The sequence below is a fragment of the Coturnix japonica genome, chromosome 3 (genome assembly GCF_054131305.1).
Source record: "Coturnix japonica strain WE chromosome 3, WE-NBRP24, whole genome shotgun sequence".
NCBI lineage: Eukaryota > Metazoa > Chordata > Aves > Galliformes > Phasianidae > Coturnix > Coturnix japonica.
The window spans coordinates 78,628,500-78,646,241 of record NC_140665.1 but is presented as its reverse complement, the minus strand read 5'-3'; the positions used below and the strand labels follow the sequence as shown (position 1 = coordinate 78,646,241).

Genomic DNA, 17,742 nt, shown 5'->3' with positions numbered 1-17,742 from the left:
AATTTTATGGAGATAATACGTAGTTAGTTCCAAAAATAATGCCTCCTATTCATTCCCATGACAACTACAGCAGAGCACACTAACAATAACATTATTTGATAGAGAAAACTCTCAGAAACAAAAATTATTTTTCGATGTAGTCACCACAATTAGTGAACTTGTGTGGATGAGCTGATTGAGATGCTCTTCGTTTCATGGTGACAGCTGTGCATGGCCGTCTGGAACATGGCTTGTCTTTCATGTTGCAGTCGCCACTGCTGAACCACACCAGCCACCACCTCACTGTTCTCTCACTCACTGTTTGGTCTCCATAAACGTTCAGCAAACATCAATGAATGTCAGTGGGTGCAAATTCAGTGAGACTCCTTTGCTTCATTCATAGTTCCATGTCAGACACCACTTTGTCGGACTGCTGCCATCTGTCACATGGCAACAAAATGTAACGGAATATTGTTGGGAAAATTCAACCTCTACTGCCATCATCTGCCTCTGATGCTCTGGACCAACATATTAAAATAGGAGGCATTTCTTTTAGAATAACCTTCATAGCGAGAGTTTTTTGCTGTTATAAATAGTGACTTGCTCTTAACTCTTCTTTGACATTTTTTGGTGATAGATGTACATTAGTCATATAATTATTTTAAATCCAGCTCAGATGTGAAATTTTAACATCAACAAATATACTTACCCTTAAAAAACTTAGAAGTTGTAATCTAGGATTTATATTCCAGATTCAGTGTAAGTTGCTCTTGTATGTTCGCTGTTGGATAGGCAAACTCTTCATACAGCAGAATCATTCGCAGGGACAGAAGAACAGGATGTACTTCTTAAATTCTCATTGCCAGCCAATATTTATCAACACCCAAGATTCATGCTGCGTGTTTCAAGTCTGAATCGATCAAATCAACATGACGTGCTGAGGCTGCGCCAAGTCATATCTAATCAGCAGTCAGCACTGCTGCTCTGGCATGAGGATCCCAAAAATAGAAACATAAGAAGTCAAACAAGTAAGTGGAAGGGCACTAAAAGAAAAAGTGCTGTTAATTCCACTGTTGACTTTCTGTCTAATGGATTCTTGTTCCCAGGCCGTGCTAAGTAAAGCAACTGGCGCAGGGTGTGTTTCTGCAGCTGGCTCGTCAGTGACACACGCAGCCCAGCTGGCTGACAGGTGTTTGATTCGTGTTTAACAACTACCTCACACAGGATGGATATTTTTCACGAGAATCTAGTCAGCTGATGCTTTTTGTTCAGAATTTACACCCCTTTCACTGTTCTGTCTTTTTGAAGGGCAGTTCTGTTTTTCTTTACAAATGATGGTAGTACTGCTTCAGTTCATCAAAAGAAGGCATCTGCCTCAGAAACCAAATGGAGGAAAGCTAACTTTATCAGTTGTATCCCACTACCTTTTCATGTGGAAGATACGTGTTTTCTTTATAGCTATTGGCAATGAAATCTCCAGAAATGTTTATTTAGCTGTACATTTGTTACAGTGAAATTTCTGTCAAAGGAAAGGTATGAAAGAAGAATGCCAGACTTGCAAAGTATGGCTGTTACACACTGTTGTTTGTGCCTCTTCCCTTAACATGAGAAAGCCTTGGGACTTTCTTGTACAGCGTGTTGTACAAACCTGGAGAAGAGAAATTCTTAGTCTAGAAGGGCATACAATAGTGAGAGTGACAACCAAGACTTGGAGGGAAGAGCGAAGGTCAGAAAGTACTTTAAGAGATGGAGATGAAAAGTGTATAGTGCTATTTCTTATTGATCTTATTGTAAGCTACATAACAGGACTCTGTATAACTGAGGATAAGTTGATTCCTTTGTTGTTTCTTTTTAAATTGCTTTAAGGTGTTTTGATTATTTTTTTTTTTTTTATAACAGCTAGTGGAAGAGACGGTGATCTTTATGACACTTTTTAATTGCTGCCTCGATAACAATCAACTTTTCCAGCAATACCAGCACTTGAAATAGAATATCAGTATGGACTTATAAATCATCTGATTATATGAACTCTAAGAATCTTAGGCAGTAGGATGTGCAATGTAGCATTGTTTTTGACCAGTTTGTTGTGGTTTGCTTTGGTTGTATTTTTCTTCATGCATTTTTCTTTTCTAGTATAAAATCCCTGAGGTGGAAGATGGGACATCAGGAATAGTTAACAGAAATACAAATATACTGGCTCTTTGCAGTGATGGGGTTATAATGCCAGTGTTGTGAAATAGCTAGGAGAAATATTGCATTGTAGAATATAGTGTGCTGGCAGTACTTCTGAACTTGAGAAGAATGGGGAAGGAATGTAGCAGGAGAAATGACTGTTGGGGTAATGTTGGTCCTCTAAATAAACAAAGTTTTTTTTTAGTGAAGGAATGATTAAAAACTCCTCATGCAGAGAACTCATGTCCCTTGGGTGGCAGACTACTTTCTTCCTCTTGGGCATCCCAGACTTAGGATTGGGTTAATAAGCATCCAAGCAATCAAGAAAACATTTTGAAAGGAGAACAGACAACTTTACTGGGTTGAGATGCTGCTGTTCCCTACAGAGATATACAGAACTGATAGCAGGAAGACATACTTAGACTTCTATTTAGGAAGCAGCTCCCTGGAGCTCCTTAGGTTGGTTGACACCTGGATTCACAAATATGTCTGTGAATCTTAGTTTGACTACCAGTCCATCTCCACAATATATTAAATGTCAAAAGGGGAGAGATTTCTTAAGAAACCATTGCACTTCTGAGTGTAAGTGGGAAGATGGAAGGTGTGACTTGAACTGCTTTACTTGCCAGTAGTGCCAGAATGTTTGTAGCTACACAGGCACACCAGCATCATTCTTCAGAACAAACACTGATCTGAGTTAACACCTAGATTAGAAATTTCAGTCTAAATGCTGTTTGATTCTTCTTAAATCCATAGTTTTGTGCTGCTTTTTTGCATTTCATAGCTGTATTGCTAAATGTTAGTTTTAATGGTGGCTCGTGGGCTGTGAGATAGGCCTGAGTTAGTTTAAAAAGATTTGTACCTGCTCGGCATCTGTCTTCTGAACCTTCAGGTTATGGAAATGAGTATTAAATTGCCTGCAGTGGAAAACAGTCTCTGATATTTAAGAGGTTGACTAATGTAGTTTACCTTCCTAATATAAACTCAGTGCACCAGTTATTATAGTAAATATAATAGTCATAATAAATTTTACTTTTAAAAGAGCTCAGTGATACATTAATATTGGAGAATGCATTTTATCTGACACTTAACGTTACTGAATTTCAGATATTACTTCAACAAGGTCAATTAGATGGATTTCCAGTTCTTTTGAAAATTTAATAGGGTTTAGATTTGTTTTAAGGCTGTGTTATGGCTGAGTTAACAAAAAATCAATAGCTGGTGTATAAGTCTAGGCAATTTTTCTTTTGACTGACCCATTGTAAAGGAAAAATGTAGTTATAAAATCAATCAGTTGTCCATGAGTATAATATCATTTCAGTTTTCTTTTTCTATTGTCTTGTTTCAGATGATCTAAGTAGCTAGCAGCCTGGACTTAATTATCTGAACTGTTTGTCTGTAAGACCTTATGAATCTTTCAGAACCTTCTGCAGACAGAAACCCATTTTGTTATTCTCAGTACTCCACAGAAAATTTTTTCATGCTTTTCATCTGCAGTTTCTTCATGCTGTCTGTATGATGTCACAGGTTAACTGAGCTGGATTGTTATCAAGACCATGTTCAATTCATGTATTTTTAAATAACGATGTGAAAACATATTGAGCAATACCCACTTTTATCAGTCATAAATCACAGTGTGCTTCTGACGCTTCTTATCTAAGAAATGTAACAGAGAGATGGGCCTTTGACAAAGGCGCTGGTTGGGTCATTAGATGCAATCTGAAAAGTAGATAAATAAAAATGGTAAAAACCCATCAGGCTTTTGAGCATAGTGAGGCAGTAATAAGGAGAATCTGCCCTATTCTGCTACTCTTTGACACTATGTGGAACTTTCCACTGGTTTGTAATGCTCCACTATCACCTCCTCAGGAGGCACTGCAGATACTAAGGAATTTCATCCTAAAAATAATGTAGGAGAGAGGGGAGGAGAATAAGACATAAATCAGCCATTGGAAGTTGCACAGAACCGTGGCACAGCTGGGAACTAAATGTAAACCTCCTGAGGTCTTGGTTATGTACTGGTAATGCATTCTACCTTCATTTTTTTCCCCTCTATTTTATTGTTAAGTTCCTTGCATTCCAATTCTGTTCTTGAAATCAGTGGCATTTAGGAATGGGGACTGGTAGCGTGTCTTCAGGGCTGAGAAGTCAGTCCTTGATGGGGAATGTCAGGAAGATAAAGGCAGCTGTCATTTCTCTGAGGACATGCGATAGTAGTGAATATCATTTGTATTTGTCAAAAGAATAAAGGGTATCTACAGTTGAGTCTGCTTCAGATGATACTTCTGCTGATGTTGTAAAAGATTCTTGTCACAGGTTTTGTCTAGTTTCTTATCAGTATTTTTAAAGAAAAGGCAGTGTATAGGCCTATTTATTTCCTACATTACAATGCATGGAAATAAGTGGGATAGTCTTTTTGTGTGGGCATTTTCAGAACTCTGAATTCTCTTGTGTGAAAACAATTTATGGAGCAAAGAAACCTCTAACTTTGACAATTTATTTGAAAAACTCGTGTGCTTTGTGTATTTTAATATAGATATTGTGGTAATCGTACCCTGTCAGCACATGCTAATAGAAAGTTAAAAAGGAAACAAAGCCAACTAGAGAGTGCAGTCTGGAGTAAGGAGCCTTGTGATCATATTTTCAAGAGCTATGGGCTTGTTTCTACCTGCTCATTCATTAGCTTGTGTGCCAAGAACTGAGGCCTAAATTTTAAATATGTAATTTTCAGTATGTTAATTTCTAGGTTCCTGAAAGGCTAAATGTCAGACTTGTCCCAAGGACAGGAAGGGCTGAAAATGAGGATCAAATGCCTCTTGAACTCAGGTTATGTCATTCTAGTAGGTCTGATATGGCCATCTTTTGAGCAGCTGCATAGAAAAGCCACCATTCACTGGGAGACAAAGATGCACAAGCCCTCAGACCAGCCCTCACTCCCTTGGCCAAACTGTAGAGTACCTGACATGTTGAAATTGCCGAGGAAGCAGAACAGAGGAAAGGAAACGAACTGTCTGAGCCCCTTCATGAGATTATTTTAAGAGAGAATCTTACCCTTGTTCACATGGATTCAGTTTGCATGAAGGAGCTATTTCATTAGGGCCTTTGCAGCCTATCAGTGCTTAGCATTTGTTAGTTCAGAAGGGGCCAAATGGGAACAAAAGGATCTGTAGATGCAGTGAAACCAAGGTGTCATAATATTTAGCACAAGCTTCCTGATGTAGCCATTCCTGAAGTTTCACAGGGCGACTCCTGGATATATCAACTGAATATGTTTTTAAATAATTAATATTTTATCAGGTGGTTCCATCCATTAATGTGAGCCTGCTTAGAGAAACAAGGAAATATTCCAGTAGGTTAAGGAACATGTCATCTAATGGAGTATAATTGGTGTGGGATTGTTAATTTATTCAAGGGAAAAGTCTGACCCTGTTGGTGGCTCTTGACTCGCTCTGTAGTTGTTACGAGGGGAAGGATGTTGATAGAGCCTTGTGATAGTACATTGTTGAACATTCCGCTCCATTTCAGCAATACTAAAAATAGTTGTCCTCGTTTTAAAACACCAGACTATTAGATTATTCCAAGGGTCGGGCATACTCAGGATAATGGAAGGTACATACCTATAAATTATTGGAAGAGTGAGTACCACTTAACTGTCCTGATTTTACTTCTACTAAGATTAGCTTCCTTGCTAGTAATTCTGAGGTAGAAAGTTTATCCTGTAAATCAAGCTCCTTGCAGTGCCCCAGTAAATATAAAAGAAAGACTGCTTATTCCTCCTGCTGAGGAAACATCTGCCTGGTTTTTATTTTATTTTATATTAGCAAAAACTTGCATGTAAAATATGTATCTAAAACATTTTAAAGTGATTCTCTTCTCCAGTCATGAGGAGAATCTCACAAAGTTCTAATATATTCGACTATAAACTGTGCTAATACCTAAAATATTTTAAATAGCAAAGCACATTCTGAGTCACTGATGAAAGTTTTTCTCAATTCTTCTTTTATTCTTAGTCTGTGTGGTGCCTAATTCATGTTGGCATGCTGCTGCATAGTACAGATACCTGAACTATATTAAGTATATTTGTTACTTGCATTAGATTAGCCTCTCATTTTTCTTTTTTCTTTCTTCAATTATTTGAAAGTCTTTTTTTTTTTTAAATATATATATATATATATAGGGAAAAATAGCAAAATGTGGAAGTCAGGGTATAAAAATTCCTATAAGAATAGCATGCGTTCTGGGATAGTTGCTAAGCACATAGCTACTAGGCAGCTTATTGTATCTTGAAAACTTTCAATTAGAAAAAGTATCTTTGATTTTATAGGGAGTCGAAATGCAGGTAAAAACTTCAGAATCAATAGATCATAAATACATTGAGAACCATGATTATATGTACACTGAATATTTCCAAAGTGGTTAAAGCAGTTACAACATCAACTATTTTAGATTTAATGAAAATCAGTATTGATGCTATGGGAGATTATTTGTGCATTGTTGTGTTGAAGGAGTCATAATTTGTCAAACACTTATTAAACAATGCAAGAAAAAACACCTATGCCTTGTGTTCATAAAAAAACAAGCAAAGAAAAAAGCAGTGAATATCCAGTTTTTCATCTAGTTTATAGTGATCCCATGTAGTAATGAAGATAAAATATTATCTGGTAACTGTTAGACTGCGAGAAATGCTTTTGAAATCATGTATTCATATTGTGAATTTGGGGAAAATGAAGGAATAAGGATTACTTGTGTATATTAATTAGATTTTTTCCACATCATACTAGCACCCATTTTTAAAGAGGGGAGACGTAAGAAAGATGTTAGGTATTGTGCCATGGGTGGAATTATAAAAATGTAATTTTTAACAATCTATTTTAGTCTGTATTTTAATTGTTACATGTCATGGCTGCTTTGTACTTACATGCTTCATTACTTGTATCATTTTGATGAGTAATTGTTCTTTTATTGGCTCTTTGTGTTGTTCAGAGAGACTGGAGTTTTTCCTTTGTCTCTGTTCTTGTTTGTCTGTGAGGCATTTATCTTCCACTTGGCTTGGAATCAAACAAGTGAACTTTCAGAACTTCTTGTTGCAGAGCTCTGGCTTAGCTAAAATACTATTTGGGTGGTGTACAGGTTACTCAGGGAAACTTCTGTCAAGAAATTAAGGCCCATGAATGGAATGGAGAAATCATTTGATTTTGGATTCATTTAATTAGTCTTCTAAGCTCCCACTTGAAGTCATAGGAGTGTGGATGAATTTATCTAACAGAACTTAGCTTAACAACTTCAGATTTATTGAGACCAATGTTCACTGTGGCATATTTTCATGGTTCTGTAAATGGATATTTGTTCTTGGCTTTCAGTGGCATAGCCTGGTTCTCACTTTGCTAAGAAGGAATGGAGAAGGAGATGGATGGACTTAATTCTAGTTCTAAATGCTGTATTAATAGGTTTTTGACTGTACTTGTTACTTGTTTCTGTTTGGGTTTTCTTTTTTTCTGCTAAAGTAGATGTAATTCAGATGCTAAAGATGGCATTGAGCAGGGACAGTTGCCTTTTGTAAACATTTCTGATTAACTTGTTTCTATCTATGCTCAGTTGCAACACAACTCCTAAGCATCCAATTTCTTGAATGGAATTTAAAAATCCTAATCAAATTCTTAGTTTTCATGAGGGGCACATGAGGAAAGGTATTTGAGGAAGGAGAGTTCTACAGCTGTAGTAGCTGTACAGGGGAATTGCCATGCTTTTGTGAAACAAGAGATAGAAGAGGTAGTCATTTAACAATAGTAATCTTTGCACTGTGAAAACATTCACCTGTGATTTTTAACCATCTGAAATGCAGTGTATTTCAACCAAAAACAAGACAACAGATATAAATGACACTAGAAATCAATTAAATACTTCTGTACTAGAATGAGAAGCAGTGCATCTCCAAACATTCTGGTGATTTGTTATGTCCTCTCTTAATTTAGCTTAGTTGTGACCCAGATCTGAAAGAATGATGGTTATGTACATTTTATTTCAGGGGGACACTGGCTTAGTGGGTGCTCCGGGCATACCTGGTCTTACTGGTTCCAAGGTAAAAAAAAAAAATAAAAAAAAATAAAAAATTGTTTATTTATTTCAGTTTCAACATATTTTTTTTGCCATCTCTCCAGTATTTATCTGCACTGTACTTGAATAGCATATCCAGTTTTAAACTTGTATAGCATGACAAAGGAACTTCACTATCAGCTCATAAGAACAAGAACATGAGGTGCAGTGGCACAGATGTGCCTGTCGGTGTTTGCATTCAGAGCAGTTGCCTCTGTCTCAGAACTGTGCAGGACGTTTGCAGCCTTTGCAGATTCAGGAATCTGATATTTGAGTCTCATGATCTCAGCAAAATGAGATGAGGGAAGTACTGTTTCTTGCACTCTTCCATTTTTATCTTTTACTCTTCTTCAGAGATGGAAGGCTAGAACTTGCAAAAAGATGCTTGTGCATTACAGACATTACTGATAATATTTGTTAAAGTTGCCTGACACTGATCGTGATCTGATTTTCCTTTCAGTAAGTTGGAGCTATGTTTAAGAGTAAGTGTTTGGAAGGAAATCCCAGTGTCATGTGTTTCTATATGGCTAATTCCTTTAATTCCTTTCAGAAAATCATACGTAAAATTGTTTTACTGCTTACAAAAGCTAAGGGACTAATGAAAAAAAACACCCGCAGTTTACTTAGAATTTCAAGTGTTGATAACCACGATCATCATGAAAAGGGATGATTCACATATCTTTAGGGCAGATCTTTCCTGAAGTATGGCAATAAGGAAAGGAACATGTTCTCTGCAGATGAGGTAGCCAGCATTGAGTTTCACAACATACTTACAATTGTCTATCAATATATGCATTCAAAGCTGGAATCTTATTGACTTGCACTGTATTTAAATAGTAATAAAAATTGTATTATGAGTGCCATATTGAGTATGAAGAGGAAAACAGTGACTGTCTGTTAAAAACATTGTGTGTTTAGCTTACCACATAGGAATTTGGCCACAAAAAGGAGAATTCAAGTCAGTCTTAAAGGTGTTATGTTGCAACATTAATGTTTAGTTTTGGAGCAACTTACCCTTGGCTAATATGGACTACTATTTTAATGTTCTCTTTATGTTTTCTGTTATTACATTTCTTATTTTCTTCTAACTGGCTATGGACATGAAAGTGAATATAAGAAAATAATATTCTGCCCTTGTGAATAAAGTAAACCATTCAACTACACAAGGAGAATGGTATTGGTGATCTGAAATGTTGTTGTGCTTTGGACGTCTCCATTCTCACTACTTTAGAGTTGTGGGAAAACTGTAGGGGGTTCAGCAGGGAATGTAGAAAACATGGCCAGTGAGGTGAGTGTCACAGCACTAAGTTTGTTGAGTCTGTCAGTGGGATACCTTAGGAACTGTCCTGCAGTTTTAAGTAGCCATGGCAGCTGACTGATCTGTAAGAGCAGCTTTGTTGTAAAATCTGAAGATCAGCCTGCTGTGGTATGCCAGAAAATGTGCATGTATGGAAGTGGAAGCAGAGTTGGGCTATCCAGTATGAATATAGAAACACTGAAAGAAACATACAGAAAGAAGGGGACAGACACTTGAGTGGGATCTGTTGTGACAGAAATGGTTTCAAACTAAAAGAGGGGATATTTGGATTGGATGTAAGAACAAAGTTTTTTATGACAAGGATCGTGAAGCACTTGAGCAGGTGGTCTGGAGCGGTGGTGGATACCCTGTCCCTGGAGATGTTCAAGGTCATGCTGTACAGGCTCTGAGCAACCAGATCTAGCTGAAGATATCCCTGTTCATTGCAGAGGAGTTGGACTAGATGACCTTTACAGGACCCTTCCAACTCAAACAATTCTACAATTATATGGAAAAAAAAAAAAAAAAATTAAAAAAAAATCTTACAGTCCTGCTGTTTGACAGTGTGGTAAAAAAGGCCAACTGTGTGAGGACTCCATTAGCAAGATTGTGACCAGCAGGTCAGGGGAGATGATTATTTTGCACTTTTGTGACTGCATCTATGTTCAGCTTGAGGTTACTGGGAGGAGAGAGAGCAGCTGATTTAGGTGCCAGTGAAGGCTCACCAGGACGGCCAGGAGGCTTCAGAGCATGATATATGAGGAGAGGCTGAGGAAGCTGGGCCTGTTCAGCTGTAAGATGACAATTATTTGGGAGGTGGGTGGGAGTAGGCTTTTACTGCTCTTTGCAAATAATGGGAGGATGCAGGTAATTTGGAGCCAGAGTTATCAGAGGTGGACAGTGAAAGGAAAGGGCAATGGATAAAAACTTCAACCAAACAAATTTTGAATTTGTGTAAGACTGATTTTTATATAATGGATTGTGAACTGAATAAAGGCAGAATTTGCAGTCTTCAAATGGGAAAGCTAAATGAAGAAAATGCTTTGTTTCTGGAAATTTGTCAGAAGTAGATAGAAATTAGCTGTGTTTAGAGGAATTAGAAGCAGAATAAAATTTGCATACATTCAGAAATTTATTTCAGCAATTAACCTTACATTTTTAGGCAAGAGCATATGGAATGTTACTTTACTAGATCACATTCTGCATGCTTGGTCTTGGTCATGCTTCTGAAACTGACCCCTAAAGTGATGAATGCCTCTGTAACTCCAGCAGAAAAAAAATAAATAAAAAGAAATTAGGGAAGAGCTACTGCAGACACCTCCTGAAAGTGCAGAGCTGTTGGATAATCCATAAATCTGCATCTCTCCTAAGTTTCAAATTTAATTCCCAGATGTGTGCTACGCAATACTGTATCAGCTAAACAATTTGACAAATGGTTGCTAGGAAGTTTGCAAGTTGTAGCCTGCTGTTTTCGTTGACCTCATTTAAACCTCAGACTTCTATATGTGGAAATGAAAATCCCTGGAGGTTTTAGACATTACTCATTAGAGTTTAGACATTACTTACTTCAGTTTTTTAAAGTAATTTAGAAAAATGGCATATGCTTTACTTCAGAAATTTTTCAGTCTCCTCATTTTCAGACCAGTAAAACTCATGTGCATTGTACTGAGCCAGTGAGACTGTATTCTGACACTGGTGAAGACATATAAACTATCCTTTGCTAGGTGGTTTAATGGAAAAACAGTATAGGTGTGGTGTTTGTTTTGTGGTGGTGTTGGGTTATTTTGTTTGATTTTTTTTTTTGCTTTGTTTTTGTTGTTGTTTAAATTATGTAAGCTTTTTACTACAAGTATATAATTTTGGCTCTATTTCTGTAATATGTTACTAAACAAACAAGAATGCATTAATGAAGATCTGTCAAAAATAGATACTATTCTTGTTGTAATGCATTCAGGCCTCAAACCATTTGACAGAGTTATTAGCATAGTAAGATTTCTGCATTAGTTTCTGAGGTAGAAGTTATCAAATTGGAGCATTGTAACAGGTCTTTTTATTGTAAGATCATTTAATAAAGAATTCAGACTGCTGCAATAAGCTGAATTTGAATTAGTATTGCAAACTGCACTCTTATTATTTTAAAATATTTCATTAATTGGACAGAATTTTCAAAGTGGAAGGGATAGGTTTTCTTTCAGTAAGTTGAATCTGTATCTTTTGCTAAGTGGGGTGGGTTTTTGGGTACTTCATGGCTGGCTAGCCATATTTAAAAAGTAATGTGCAAGAATTGATAGGAGTAAATGTATTAAAGCTAATTTTGCAGAAGAATACCAGGCCTGTAATGAATGGGTTTAGAATCATAAGTTTAGAATTCTTAAAGCCAGGAATATCCATTAGGCTGAATGAAAGAATTATTGCTTGTTAAAAAGCCACGACAACTTTTGTAATGGTTTCACACATTTTTGAATGCAAGACTATCATTATCCAATATAGTTTCTTCTGTTTTATTCCCACAATAAAAGGTCAATGTAATAAAACTAATTTTAAGGAATGTAATAATTCGAAGAATGTTTGAGATATTCCTTGTATTGTTTTGTGTTCCAGGGTGAACATGGCCTTCCTGGTAGTAAAGGTGAAGAAGGTGAAAAGGTAGGTTATTATGACATGTTACTTATTTTTCTGTTTTAATGTTCTGGTCTATGACAGACTAAGTGGAGCCTATTTCAGAAGGCATTCCTTAATTCTTTCACAAACAAAACTCTTTTTTTTCTGTGTTAGTGACTTCTGAAAAGGCTTAATAACAAGCAGTTATTTATGCATATTAATTAGTGTCATTAGCACTTCCTTCAGAACCATGTTTTATTTTTTTTTAAGAAAGTATGTAATTATGAAGTCTTACAGAACCATAACCACTGGACTCCAGTGATGTCTACTGCTACTGAATTTCTATGGTAACTAGTAAATGTTTATTTATACTGTATGGAAAGTATGATGAGATTATGTAGGTATTTATAATACTTGGTTGTTGCCTTTTTTAATTACAAATGCACTTTATAAAGAACGTACTGAAATATGTTGAATGTAATTACTGAATATTTTACATTCTTTTCCTCCTAAGAACATAAATTCATTACCATTGAAAAATTTTCCATTTCATATAGCATGATAACTGACAGCTAGATTAAAAAGGATAGTTTTTATTGATATGCTTTTGCATACCTATACAGCAGCTAACATGATTTTAGTCTACTGAACATATCGGACTTCAGCCAGATTGACATGATGGCTTGCCCTTACAGAATTCAAGTGCATGTACCTCTTCCTTAGTCTGCCAATTTTGCCCCTTTCACTGATGTACTGACATGTTGTTTTAAGGGCCTTCTTATTTTCCTAGCTGGCATAAAAAATCCAAGTGCATATTCTAAGAAAAACCTTTCCTTGTTTCGTAGCAGTGTGTATCAGAAATGGAGTCTGAAACAGTTTGTTGTAATTGCATATGCTCTGCTTTGGTCAGAAATAGTTGAAAAAAAGTTAGTGTTAGAATATGAATTAGATTGACCCTTTGGAAAGCTGTGTTAGCTGACAGAAAGCTGGTCTGGGTTGCTCTAGACAGCTTAAGCCAGTATTCCTGCATGACTTCAAATGCTTAACAAATCACCAAAGGCAATTCTGTGCTGAGGAACATGTGGAAGGGTCTGGTCTAACTTAGCTTGTGTAATAGGAATTGAGCTAAGAATAACAGGTTTTAGTTGAGTTTCAGCTCCTTAACCAAATTTTACTTGGTTACTGATTTATTTTTGGTGTTCTGGCTGATTGGTTTAGGCAGTATGATTTAAAAATGCATCTTTTCTCTATGCCTCAGTTCACTGTCTGAATAAGATGCAGAAAATCATTTCACTCACTGTGTTTCATATATTCAGATGTTTATATGTTCTTCAAGATGAAGAATGAAACATGCTGAGATTCTGGCCATATTCAGACTAAAGAAAATGGCGAGTGGGTGGCAGCATTTGAATTTAAGAAAACACAAAATATTCCTGCTTTGTACATGGGTATATTCACTTACCTCCCCCCTATACTTCTTTAGAAGTGTCAGCTAGCTTTCCAGTGTTGATATTTTAAAGAAAATGTGTTGTTATGGTTTAATTTAGCAGATTTAAAGTTACAGAAGTTTTTTTTTAGGAGGAAGTATTCTAGTAACCAGGAAGGAAGAAATATCAGAAGTAAAAGTCAGCATCCATAGCAACTAACGTTTATCACTTGAAGAATCAGTCTAAAAAAAGCACTTGTTAATGTTGAGTGTTTCTAGCTTCATAGACAGATCTTATTTCCTCCACTGCATCGTTATTCATCACTTCTGAAGGGCTTGTTGATTTTTTTTCCCTCATAATTGCTCTGCAGCTGTGCTGTGCTTTCCTTGAGCTATATGAATAAATTGTGTTTGGACACAGGCACATGGATCCGGCTGTTGCTGTCACTCTCTCTGCTTGATTTCTCTTACACTAAGGCAGAGATAAAATGACCACATGAGTGACAGCAACATTTTTCTTATGTGGAAGCTGACTCAGCACATTTTAGACTTTTGTCCTCTTCTTCAAATTCAGAATTTAATTAAAAGATTCCATTTAAATGTATTTCCAGTTTAACTGCTAGCAATATATTTATCTATTCTTCAAAGAAGAGGAAATATAGAAGCAGAAGGGTCCTTGTTTACCAAAAATAATCTAGGACAGTCTCATTAGAAGTTTCATATTCTGACATATGAGGAGGGGTGGCTTTTAAGGTTACACAAAGCAGCTGAGTTTGGGCTCTAAATTATTAACTTTGGCTATAGTTTGAATAATTTTGCATATTCCAGTTATTAAATTCTGATGTTAAAAATGCATCAGTACTCTTGCATTGTGACACAGTGTCCAGAATATCTGTGCAACTCTGTGACTGACAAGCATGATTAGAAAGACTGGAATGTAAAATCTGATTTTTACTAATGAAATAACCTCAGCCAGACCTTGCACATCAGAGCACAGGACAGTGTTTGCGTACTATTTTGCACTGTACTCTGAGTGGGTTTAAAGTTACTTGAACATTAGGTCTTTGCCATTTCCTACTCACCACAGCTAGAGGTGGCACAAAACTGCTGGAGGAGAATGCTTTATAGAGGGGCAGCTGCCAACAGTAATTCAGAAACCTAAAATAGCACTGAATGCTTCTTGTAGGAAGTTGGCCTCCAGTTCTAATGACGTGGAATAAATAAGGGACAACTCTGTGTGTGCTGTGTGTGCAGTGAATTAAATTGAACAATCCTTTTTTTTTTTTTTTTTTTTTTTTTTTTATGATAATATCTTTCCATAGGGTTGAATATTTGAAATCAGCTGAGCCCGTGGCCTCTCCATTCACCACATTAAACTTGTCGACTTTGGTCTTTGTTGTATTTTCTGTTTTGTCTGAGGAAGCTGTGGAGATGTTGTGGGCAACTGAGGTGAAAGTGATTGGTTATATGTAAATTAGAGATACAGGAGGCATCTTTAATTCAATGTGTTAAGGGAGATTCCTTCAGGATATTTAAAGATTTCTTTGCCACAAGTGGGTCTCCTTCAGGAATCTGGAATTCTTAGTATATGTTTGTTTTGTTTGGGTTTTTTTTTTCATTGTTGTTGTTTTTTTTTTCCTCTCAGGTTGAACCAGTACTGGCATGTACAGGTGTTAATGCTGCGAGGTTTCCCTCCACATAAAATAATATACCCTCAGTGTAAATTTGTTTTAATCCTCCTTTACATTCTGTTTTCTTTGTGTTAGGCAGCCAATGTCATAGTCTCACAAGATAGTGTTACAATTGGCAACAAAAGCATTGTCTGCTCTTCTATAGCATGACTGAAATTATATACACTGAGAGCAGTTTTAATTGATTTGCTGACTGGAAGAAAGATAATACTGAGTGAATCTATCCTTATTCTAGTACTGTTCAGAACTGTAATTCTGTGGTATGAACTGTTAGTGGCTGTAAAACAGCTTAAAAATCCAGAATGTTTTTGTTACATCAAATATATAGCCTAGCAGAATAGAATCTAACAAAAAGATGTAAGTACTAAGAGATATCTGTAGGAGAGAATAAATATGGTTTGAGGGGAAAAAAAAGCAGCATCCACTCACAAATTAAAATCTTTGGATTATTTGGATATGAAGCTGGTGAATCATAGAATCGTTCTAGTTGGAAGGGACCTTTAAAGGTCATCTAGTCCAACTCCCCTGCAATGAATACTTACTGCTAGATCAGGTTGCCCAGGGCCTTGTCCAGCCTAACTGTGAAAGTCTCCAGGGATGAGGCATCCACTGCATCTCTGGACAACCTGTTGCAGTTCCTTAATACCCTCACTGTAAAAGACTTTTTACTTATCATTTGCCCTTGTTCTGTCACAACAGACCCTGCTGAAGAGTCCGTTCCCTTCTTTCCTGTAGCTCCTACTAATCAGGTCACCCCAGACCCTGCTCTTCTCAACAGCCCCAACTCTTGTCCCTGTAGGAGAGCTGTTCCATTCCTCGGGTCATTTTTGTGGCCTTCCTCTGGATACACTCCAGCAAGTCCTTGTCTCTCCTGTACTGAAGACTCCACAGCTGGTTGCAGTACTCCAGGTGAAGCCTCACCAGCACAGAGAAGAGGGGCAGGATCACCTCCCTTGACATGTGGCCACGCTTCTTTTGGTGCAGCCCAAGATACGGTTGGCTTTCTTGGCTGTGAGGGAATGAAGTCAGGCAGTTGTAAATGAAAAACTCTAAAATGTTTCAAAGAGAAGTTTTGTTTGCAATACTAATGAAGTAGTTCTGTGCTAGATATTATTGATAAAACTTCAGGGCTGTTGAAAGGGGATCACCAAGAATAACTGGCCTGAATAACCTTCCCTGGAGGAAGGTTAGTTAGCATAGAGTCAGCTGAAGAGAAATGTGTAAACAATCTTCAAATACATAGCACTGCTGCAATGAGGAAGGAAATTGCATATTTCCTATTCCTGATATGGGTAACATGAAGAGTAACAGGCTGGAGGTGCAGCAAGGAAGATATTAGATAGCCATTAGGAAAGAAGTCTTAATTTAACACTGATTTCTTACAGAAGTAATTTCCTCTTACGCTGTTTTGCACTTTGTACCCTAGTTCTACAAAAAGGAATGATAAATAGGAAGACTTATTTATTACAGGAGATCAGATTGTCTCATAAGACTTTTCCATTTTCTGTTAATAGTATCAAAACTATTCCATATATTATTTACACCAATGTCTAATTATATGGGCACAGAGAGCAGCTAGGTGATTTGGTTTTCAATATATATCCATGCTTGGTTTTAATGCTTAGTTAATGTTTTTGCATGATAGGACAGTAAAACTCTGGAGCAGGTTACCCAAAGTCATTGTACAACGTATACACTGTTAAAGCTAGGTCACAGAATTTGGTGCATCATTTAATGACTCTCTTCTTACTCTAAATGGAGAAAAACCTCAGTCCAATAAATTAAAACAAAGGCAGTTTTAGCTGAAACATAAGTTGAGTTTGAGTTGTGTAAATACAATCACTGGGAAGGAGTAAGTGATTCCTATACACAGTAGTAGTAGCTAATTTTTAAATGAAAAAGAAAGAAATCTCAATACCGAATTATAAATATTTTGTTTCACTTAGGTAGCACGTGTGTCTCCAATAGTCACCTTCTATACCGTAATTGGGAAATTCTTAATTTGCTGAGGCAAGATGTTTAAGTGCTCCATTTCAGATTAGTTGCTAGTTTAAACCCAAAATGAACCCGTAGTAAGGTCTGAGAACTTGAACATTACGCAAATTGAAATATTACTGCTGATGTGGTAATAAATACTGAGGCCAGCAGACTTGTCCTTGGTGCCGTTATCTTCAATATCCTGTTGCCATTATGGGCATTATGTAGCATATTAGGAAATGGGATTGGATTATTATTTATTATTAATATTTATTTTGGTACCTGAATTGGAGATGGCCCCAGGCCTGTTAGTTGGTCAGATAAATGATCTCTAAAGTAATTTCTTCCCCCCCACCTTTGTTAAATCTGTAATTTATCCTTTTTTACCTCCTGGTTAATGCTGCTTTTGGTCACTCTAGCTAGCACTCTTCAGTTCCCCATTTTTTTCATCTTCTTGTCCACCTTCTTGGTTAGAATAAATATTCACTAGAGTAATAGGCACTGTT

The 17,742-nt window shown here is 36.7% G+C and overlaps 1 protein-coding gene across 8 annotated transcripts in view; it reads left to right on the top strand.

Moving 5' to 3' along the window:
* Positions 1–17,742, top strand: part of COL19A1 (collagen type XIX alpha 1 chain) — a 170,820-nt gene that overhangs the window by 54,731 nt on the left and 98,347 nt on the right. For 4 of the 8 annotated variants that reach the window (XM_015859135.3, XM_015859134.3, XM_085541987.1 and 1 more), the window contains 2 exons: positions 8,177–8,230; positions 12,143–12,187. In XM_015859135.3, coding sequence (XP_015714621.2) covers positions 8,177–8,230; positions 12,143–12,187 — 99 coding nt within the window. The remainder of the gene's footprint in view (positions 1–8,176; positions 8,231–12,142; positions 12,188–17,742) is intronic. The other 4 variants (XM_085541988.1, XM_085541984.1, XM_015859137.3 and 1 more) reach the window with 1 other exon arrangement.